The 10031-nt window shown below is 45.5% G+C and overlaps 1 protein-coding gene across 2 annotated transcripts; it reads left to right on the top strand.

The window, feature by feature from the left end:
- Window positions 1-829: 829 nt before the first annotated feature.
- Window positions 830-9425, top strand: LOC123092106 (uncharacterized). 2 transcript variants are annotated; one of them, XM_044513792.1, is made up of 3 exons: window positions 830-1676; window positions 1894-2340; window positions 8884-9425. In XM_044513792.1, exons 1-2 carry the CDS (start codon window positions 945-947, stop codon window positions 1900-1902), a joined length of 741 nt encoding a protein of 246 aa, XP_044369727.1. In that variant the 5' UTR covers window positions 830-944; the 3' UTR covers window positions 1903-2340; window positions 8884-9425. The 2 variants fall into 2 exon arrangements, with proteins under 2 accessions (XP_044369727.1, XP_044369726.1); XM_044513791.1 differs by having other exon boundaries at window positions 830-2340.
- The last annotated feature ends 606 nt before the right edge of the window (window positions 9426-10031 follow it).

Raw genomic sequence — 10031 nt, 5'->3', positions numbered from 1 at the left:
AGGTGCTGGGCGGTGGGGTCAATTTTTGGACCGCCTGTTGGAGCAACGTTTTTTACCCCAGACGATCTAAAAGTTAAGTATTTTTACATTTAGACCATCTATTGGAGATGCTGTAATGATCCTCACAAACGATGTAGTACTTCCTTCGTTCCTAAATATATGTCTTTTTAGAGATTTCACTACAAACTACAAATGAATGTATGTAGATATATTTTAAAGTGTAGATTCACTAATTTTGCTCCTTATATAGTCTATAGTGAAATCTCTAAAAAAACTTATATCTAGTAATAACGGAGGGATTACTATTTATATCAAATGAATAAAGTTTCCGGCTTTTTTTAAGACGGCTGAGATTTCGGCCGGTAGACCGGGGCATACCTGGCCAAACGGGCCGGCACGGCCCGACCCATTATAATCGTGCCTGGTCCGGCACGGCCCGCCAAGGCACGATTACTATACGGGCCGTGCCGTGCCGGCCCGCGTGCTGCGCCACTAGGCCCAGGCACGGCCCAGTTAGTAAACGGGCCGACACGTTGGCCCGTTTAGCACGGTGGGCCGCATATTTTCAGCCTATTATTTGACGCACTGAGCGTTTTTTAACCTATTTTTACATATTGGGCCATATATAGATGTATAAAAAAAATAAAAAAAAACTTAATCGGGCCATTCCGTGCCAGCCCACGTGCCTAGCCTCCAGGCCCAGGCACGGTCCAGGGCGTGTCGCGCCGTGCCGGCGTGCTCACGGGCCGGCCCGAAAAAACCGGCCCATTTGGCCAGCTATAGACCGGGGCAGAGTGCTGCTATAAATCCCCCCAATCCCTTGCGCGGCTTCTCGTCCTGTCTCCTGTCGCACAGCTTCCCCTTCAACCCCCTTCCATCGGTCCCAGATCCCCTCCCCTCACAACCCTAAATCCGAGTTAGCCCTCACTTATCATCCGTTCGACATGGAAAAGTCCCGTCAACTTCGTGGTCCGTCGCCCGCCGACGATTCTTACCGCCACCACCAGCCGTCCGCCGAGAAGTTCGCGTGCTCTCGGATTCCCTGGGTGATGCTGGATCGGTTCGCCCACCGCACCAAGGGGGATGGGGATGGCGTTGTTTCGGATGCGGTAGCTGACGGCACGCTATCAGAGATCTCAGCCACCTGCACCGGTAAACCCATCGCCATCTCCCTTCGGGTCGCTGAACCCCCGGAGGTGTCCCGTCTCTACCTTCACTGGCCAGACGGGTTGAGGCCGGAGATGAGCGACCTGAACAAGCCATTCGTCATCGCAGCGCACGGCGACTCGATACTTTTCCAGACATACGTGCCCCTCGACGGCTGCTACCATCCCACCTGTTACCCCATCGACTATTTCGTCTACACAGCACCCTCCTGTTCCAAGAGTCGTTCGTCGCTCCGGCGACTCCCTACCTGCTTTGACGGCGGCTTGCTGGACCCTGTGATGAATCAGTACAACAAGCCGCACCTGTCCCGTGATCAGCAGGCAATGTGCAGTGCAGACATCGGTCTCCTGTGCCACAGGGATGGTGGGTTCACCGTGGCGAATCTCGCGGTGGCAGATCTCACATGCCTCGGTAGGCTCAGGGTGCTGCACTATACCCCTCTGGAGACGAACATGAAGTGGGACGATAAGGAGCTGCCATTGCCTTGTGACGTCGGCACCCTGAACATCGTGAGTGGTTCCTGGCAAACTGACACTGTCATCCCCTTTGATGATCACTATTTGTGCTGGGTTGATCTCTATCTGGGCTTGCTGTTTGTGGATGTCATTGCCAAACATCCACCGCCCCCACGTTACGCCCGGTTACCTGTAGAACTGGATCAGCATCGTCTGTACATCGACCATGGGGCCCCTGACCCGGCCCGCCATGTGTGTGTTACTGATGCAGGCATTATGAAGCTCATTAGCATCAATGATGACACAGGCCGCAGTGTGCGTGACCAGTCTTGTTCTGCTTTCAATATCACAACTTGGACTTTCGACTTAGGGACAATGCGATGGCATAAGGAGTTCACCATCAAATCCGCCAAGTTCTGGGCCGCTCTTGACACAGATAAGCGTCTTCCATGTCTCCTGCCAAAGTTTCCGACCATTAGTTTGGTTGATCCTAATGTCATTTGCTTCACGTTGGAGGATAGCTACAACAATTTTTGGCTGGTAGAGGTTAACACTAAGAATAAGGTGCTAGGGGCTGTCGCGCTCTCTATATCAACGTAGAGGAAGAAGAAGTAGAAGAAGGACACGCTGCTAGGATGTTCAGAAGGCATATCTTCTATGGCAACTCCTTTGTCGCCAGCCAGTTCACTCGGTACATGAATAATGATGCCATCAAAAGGTATTTACAGTTCAATGTTTATTGTTACTAGTTTATGTATGCCAACTTGCAATTTGTGTAAAATGTTCCATCTCTCTTAGCACTTCCTAGTATTTGTTCTTCACTTTCTTTTTATGCTTCCATAGATATTGGAACACAACAAAGCAAATGATTACTTAATGGCAAGGCTATATCAAATTCTTTTTAGCCGATCCTGTTTGCTGTGTCCAAACATAGCAGCACCACACCCTTAAACAAATAGCATCTCACAGTTGTCTAAACGGCTAGTCAATTACCACTTGATGGTGATTCAGTTGATAATTTGGCATTATACTTTGTAGATGCTTTCATGATGATCCACTAAATTACATTTATTAAATTCTACGAGGCTTGTGTTGTACACAACTGGTTCGTTGGGAAATAACAATTTCTGAGATGATTGAATACCAAATAAGTCATTTAGGTAGTGTACATGACCCACCAAACGCCAAGTTAGTGAAGGATCTCCATCTATCAGTTAGGTAGTTAATCATTTAAACTTGAAACGTATCCTTTAGCTTCGAGCTCAAATCAATGGGAGATAAGATCCATGATCCGTTACTTAGATTTAAGTGTGAGGCCCCTATATAAGGAGCACCTCGAGTGAGGAATAATGCAAATAAAAAGACTAATTCTTCTATCTTGCCTCGTGATAAAATAATCATTGCTTACACTATTATATTTTTAGGCATGCTAAGCGTTGAAAATGAATAGAAGATAAAGTGCCTTTTGAATCTCGTGTTAACCATGTCGTGTACACGAAAGCAATGTAGATTTTACTCCCATGATAAACAATCCCTAGCTTACACTAATTCATTTTCATGCTTGGTAGGCATTGGAAGTGATTCACAACCAACCAATTTTCGAACCCACACTTTTGTTGACCATGCCATAGGAACAATGACATGGTAGATGCAACAAATTTGTTTAAGTTTGAAGTTAGAAAGTGCTACAGTAATGCTGGTTAGAATATGCGAATCTCAAACAAAAACTTTACAAAACGTAGTATGACTTGTACAATTATTGTTGAGGATAAGTACGTCACTACCCTGGAACGGTAAGGTCGGGTCACCAGGGATCACTAAACATGATTTGACCAAGGTTCAGGCCCCTCAGATCAGATAAGAGCCCTACTCATGATTTGATTGGGTTATGTTGGGATAGTCCGTGGGTACTTACAATTTGGAGACCTAGTGGGTTGGGGTGCAACTCGACAACTTTGGTAGAGGAACTAGGGGAGGTGCGTTACATTGCTAGGGTTCTTGCCTCCTGATTGTGACTTGTGTAGAACTTGGTCCACTTGCGGGCACCTCGATGAGGTTGAAGAGGTGTATCCCCTACACAGAGCCAAGAAGGGTGCTCGGCGATGGCGGCGTGATAGCATCCCTACTAACCTGAGGAACTCGTCTAGAGGCGTCCCATCCCGAATGATGGTGATACGTAGAGTGATGTTGCCACCGTCGACAAGGGTGGGGGCATCGGACCCCGGAACAAGAAGTGTTGCTAGGACCTATGCGACAAAGTGTTAAATCGATGTTGTGTGGATGCAACATCCAGGTTAGGTGTTGTTGGAGTTGGTGGTGGCCCGGATGGACTAGTCCATTGTTTTGGAGGCCAAGCCGACCGGGGTGCGCCCCTTTCCTTGGATGTGGCCTCGTCGAAGACCGGATGATTGATGACTAAACTGCTCACCAAATTTGACGACATCTTCACCAAGCCTTGTTCATTGCTGCCCACACATGCACATGATCACCGGATTTGACTTTGGACTAATCGGTCTCCAGTTGCTATACGTCCCTATGGCTACGCGCAACTCTTCGGTTGCCCCCAACACAGAGGATTTGATGACTAAACTGCTCATCAAATTTCATGACATCTTTACCAAGCCTTCCTCCTTGCCACCTTCGCATGCACATGATCACCGGACTCCACTCTGGATTGAGGGGTATGTGGTCACTGTACGTCCCTATCGCTACCCTGCAACTACAGAAGGATGAGATCGAGCCTCATTGTGAGGAAATGTTGTAGTAGGGCATTCTTAGCAGAAGTGATTCAACCCTTTCCTGGCTAGATCTTGTTCTTCTTGTTCAGAAGCCAGATGGCTCAACTCAAAATGGAAAAAAAAGTCACATGGCTCGTGACGCTCCTATGTCGACTATCGTGCTCTTAGTGAGAAAACAATCAAGGATAAGTTCTCAATCCTAGTGGTGCATGGATTTCTCGACGAGCTTCATGGTGCATGGATTTCTCGACGAGCTTCATGGTGCATGCTTCTTCACCAAGCTTGATTTGCATTCTGGTTATCGCCAAGTGTGTATTTACTAGGATGACATCTCCAAGACAGCCTTCTGCATGCACAGTGCCCACTATGAGTTCTTGGTCATGCCTTTTGCCTGACTAATGCCCGATTACTTTCAAGGCCTTGACGAACAAGATCCGTTGGCCATTCCTCTGCTGTTTTGTTCTCGTCTTCTTTGACGATATCTTGATTTATAGCCTATCATGGCCGGAGCACCTTCACCACCTGTCTTGTGTTTCAAGTTATGTGGCAACATTCTCTCTTTCTCAAAAGGTCCAAGTGCAACACCTTTGGTACCGCATCCGTAGCATGCCTTGGCCATGTGATTTCTCTAGATGGTGTGTCCATAGATGTCAACAAGGTTGGTGATGTGGCAGATGTGCTATTCTGTTTCCTTTGCCGCTACTACCGCAAGTTTATCAAGGAGTTTGGTACCATCACAACCCCACTCACCTAGCTGCTGAAGGAAGGATTTCACTGGTGTGAAGAAGCCGAGGCTGCATTCGGTGCGCTCAAGTGTGCCCACGGTACAACCCCTATCCTTTAGATGCGTGCGTTTGATGATCCGTTCTTCATAGAATGTGTTGCTTCCTGCTCGGCTTCAGCTCCATTCTTCACCAGGGCAACCCATAGCGCCGTGTCATGCCAAACCGGCAGTCTATGAGAGGGAGCTAATTGGCCTAGTCCAAGCAATGTGACATTTGCAACTCTACTCGGGATGTGCATTCACTGTCCACACTTACCTCTAAAGCCTCAAGTTCATCCTAATCAACGGCTTTTGAAAATTCCACAACATCAATGGGCAAGCAAGTTATCAGCTATGTTTTCACGGTGGAGTATCGTATTGGGCGCTTCACACCACCATTGATGCATTGACTTGACGTGACCCGTTGACAGCCTTGTCACAGTTTATGCCATCTCAACACGATAGTTTGCTCTTTTTGATGACTTGCGCAAGGAGACTGCGATGTCTGCCGAGCTAATTTCCTTGCATGACCGAATTGTCTCCGGTGAGCTCGGTGACCCTTGGTCATGTTGCGATGATCTAAACATGCATTGTTGACATGTTTATGTGCTTTTGTCATCGCCATTGGTAGCATCTTTATCGGAACATCCCATCGGGCATTCAACACACTTCATCGCTTGCGGGACACCTTCCACATACGAGGTGACCATGCATTGTTGCTATAATTGGTTCGTACCTGCAAAATTTGTTAACAGAAAAGACAGATACTTCATCATTTTGGTCTGCTTCAGCCCTCGCTGGATATCTTAGTGGATTTTATTTAGGCCCTTCCTTGTGTCCATGGCAAGACAGTGATCCTTCCTGTTGTCAATCACTTCTCCAAATATGCACACTTCATACCATTGGCACATCCGTATCTCCATAGCCCGAGCTTTCTTTGACGACACTGTTCGGCTACATCGGCTTCTACAGTCCTCGTCAATGATAGCGGCCCTATATCTATCAGCAATTTCTGGCGCACCATTTTCCCTGTGTCCGGGGTAAGCTTGCACATGAGCTCAGTGTTTCATCCCCTATTCGATGGTTAGAGAGTTGGCGAACAAGGTGATCTCTATGTACCTTGGTGCATGACAGGAGATTGACCTCTGCAGTGGTTGGGTTGGCTTCCTGTGGTCAAATACTGCTAAAACAGATTATATCAGTCCTCGCTTCATGACACCCCCTTAAAGGTGGTCTAAGGCCACGACCCCCCACCCTCCTACTCTACTTCAAGCCTGACAAGGCAGCATGAAGTACTATGATGACCATCATTGGGGTTCTCCATTGATGTTGGTGAGTGGGCTTGGCTGCGCCTTCACCATAGGCAAGCTGCGCCTTCACCATAGGCAAGCTGCTTCATTGCCAGGCCATACAATTTGGCGTTAGCTCAGTGACTTTATGGACCTTACAAGATTCTGGAGCACGCTGGTTCTATTGCCCACAAGCTGGATCTCCCTGAAGGCTTTCATCTGCACGATGCCTTCCATGTGATGTGAGTTTTGAAAATATTCCATGGTTTCACTCATATGTGACACCACCATTGCCGTTGGTTGAGGATGGCCGAGTCATTCCAGAACCTGCCAAAGTACTAAGCTATAGCATGCGTAGCTGAGTGAAAGCATGTGCTTGTGGCAGGTTCTTTGGAAATGGATGCCACTTGAGAGCCCCTTGCTGACTGCATGAAGCAGTGTCCAGATTATCAGCTTGAGGACGAGTTGCTTGTGGAGGAAGGGAGATATGTTATGTGGGGAATTTCTTATGGTAGGTACAAGACACCAGGGGAAGGTTAGGCTGCGGCTAGAAAAGGCAGTTTGATGACCTGAAGGATGCATCTGTTTTGTTAGTCTCCAGGTTCTGTTTAGGTAGTCTAGTTTGAGTCAGATTCCAGTTAACGTCTGAGTATGTCAAAGTTGTACTTGCACGTGTCCTATATAAAGAAGCCTATATAGAGGGCCTAGTCGTGTAAGCTGAAGGCTAGCAATAACCAATAGAGCCTAGCTTCCCTATTCCTTTTTCTCTATCTATAATACCTACTATCCTCTGCTACTGCGCCGGTGCTGCATTGCCGATGACCTGTCTGCTACCAAGCACTTCCAGGCAGCGGGATAGCCCTCAGATCCAGGAGCGGCTGTTCCACAGCGCTAGTTTGTCGTTTATGGACAATTGCAACTTTTCATGTGCTCGTCGTGCCAAGTCGCCAGATGCAAGCCCGTAGATGGGCCTGTAGCACCTATAGAGAAGGTGAGGTTTTGTGTATAGTTGAGTAAACTTTTGAGACATACTTGCCTTTGTTGCGTTTCTCCCGCAAGGCTATGCATCGTGATGTTTATTTGCCCTTGACTTTGTGTTAGGATCGTGTTCGATCGTCTTATGGATCTTGTAAGCTTGTCCCTTGGACTTTTACACAGAGGCAAACTCAAAGCCCCCAAGCACGAATATCCTAAACGATGTATGCAAACAGTAGGTACTTTTAGCTATTGAGGTATCAGCAAAACTATAATATTTTACCCTAATGGTTGAAGGAAGTAACTAGCATATTTATGTACCACAAATTTGTATTGCCAAATTTAGAATAAACAAATCATTAAATGCACAAACCAGTTGAACTTGTAGGGTGTCTAGCTTCTTAACTGGATGGACACTAGCACAATAACTTATTGTGAATAATTATGTTAGATCTCATTGTATTGTGGATATCTGCGTACGTATGTTTTTATGATAACTCAAAGACTTCCTCATTTCAGTTTATATAAGACACGTGTATTTTGAGTAAACTTTGACCATCAATTTGACCAACACAAATCATTATATGCCCCCAAAAGTATATAATCGAGTTCACATTTGGAGAAATTTCCAATGGAATAATCTTTTTACGACATAATCATATTATGTTGGTTAAATCGACAGTCGAAATTGAACTCGAAATAGGCGTGTCTTATAAACTGAAAAGGAGAGAGTATTGTATATTAAAGAAATTGTCCTCAAATCATTATTTTGTGGTGATATTCTGAAAGTAGGCACTATTCAATGCAGGTTTAAACAGTGTAATACTTGATCAGGAGAGCATGGGTACCATCTAGGCTGGGTTTCATTAGTCTTTGGATAGTCCTATCTATAACTTCAAACATGCTCATTACTCATTGTTTTTGGTTATTCCAAAGAATTTGGTTAGTTTGATATGAGCCATGGCGTTATTTCATTTTTTTTCTGAACAGATCTATGAAGGCTGTGGAATATTATTTTCCATGTAGTTGTAAGATCTGTTACTGTCTACGGAGTAGCTGTCTTTCTAAAACTGAGAATATGACTCCGAAGGGGCATGAAACTTAAATATGCTATATGACGTGTACAGAGTTCTTAGTTTGTATGTAGTTGAATCAAGGAAGAGAATTGTCTTGAATCGTTGGTTCGCCTTGCGAGATGACATTTGGCACCGCGTCTTTTCTTCTGCACCTTCTCTTCTATCCCTTTTGGACTTCTAAGGTAGTTGGCAGCCATAAGTAGATAACACATAACAGTAGAGCAAATTAGATGCAATGGGTTTGATAGCCACTTGTTTCTGTTTGACCGTGGACCAAGCTATAGTTTTATCAGGACAACTTTTGTTTGGCGGGTTGTGTATATAAATATTGGCAGCTGTGTCTCGTTATGAAATGAGTGATCATGTTTTCAAAAGTTATTCTAATTGTTCTGTGATCTGATTCTGTTTTATTTGATGCAGTCTTGAGATGAGCAAGAAATTACAGGAAACAAAACAGAAGCGAGCCATGAAAAAGATGGATTGAAAACCGTATCCAAAGCACAGGCTAACGGCTTCTATAATCAGCCTATTGTTGCCTAGTTTTGTCTTGTGTGGGTGACGTTGTCCAACTTTACGTTATTAGCCCACTCGTGCGTGAACTCTGAAGAATAAGCTTACATTCCAGACATGTTGCTACCGGGTGAACTTTGAAGAGTAAGCAACTTTACGTTATTAGCCCACTCGTGCGTGAACTCTGAAGAATAAGCTTATATTCCAGACATGTTGCTACCGGGTGAACTTTGAAGAGTAAGCTTTTACATTCCAAACATGTTGCTACTGGACGTGATTATTTGTGCTAGTTGCAAGTTGTTACTACATCAGAACCTTGTGGTTGTGTCTTCAGTTTAGCCCATCAACATGTCCTATCAGCTATGCCCTACCAGTTTTCAAATCCATTTGTAACAACACCTAACGCTGTGTTTGGATGTTTGCATTAGGGCCTGGTATTGGGTATTGGCATTTGTGTTGGCTGAATATCCCGAATACCACCGTTTGGTTGTTCTTGGCATTCAGTTGTGGTGATGTAACACGAACTAGCGAGACACTAACTCGTGCGTGTCGCGGCCCGATCTTTCACGGTACTATAGTCGTCACGGCGTCGCGGCCCGATCTTTCACGGTACTATAGTCGTCACGGCGTAGCAGAACGATTTGTGATAACTAGAAAAATACCGTACTCAAGTAAATGATTAGGTAAAAAAGGATTTCAGCCCTTGCTATTATCTAACAAGACCAAAAACCAATCTGCGGCAAGATCACTAGCCTCAACGCAGTAGTCTGATAGAGGTGAGGTATCCCGATCTTTCGATGAGATGATAACTATCGATTTGGTGGAGACGACTTTGACGATCCGACTACAAACGTGCACGATGTTGTGCGTTAGCAATCGCTAAACTAACTCCGAGAGGTTATTGACCACGCCGCAGCACAATCAACCTAACCACGAAGGTCTATTCAAACAAGCAAGAATATGATAATGCAATCTGAATATTGCGAATATAGATGAAGTATTGATAAAGGTGGGGATCTGTAAGCGGTCTTGGTCTGGTCGTTGGACACAAATAAAGT

Source organism: Triticum aestivum, chromosome 4B (genome assembly GCF_018294505.1).
Source record: "Triticum aestivum cultivar Chinese Spring chromosome 4B, IWGSC CS RefSeq v2.1, whole genome shotgun sequence".
Lineage (NCBI taxonomy): Eukaryota > Viridiplantae > Streptophyta > Magnoliopsida > Poales > Poaceae > Triticum > Triticum aestivum.
The sequence above is the reverse complement of the archived record's forward strand: the minus strand, read 5'-3'. Positions and strand labels throughout refer to the sequence as shown.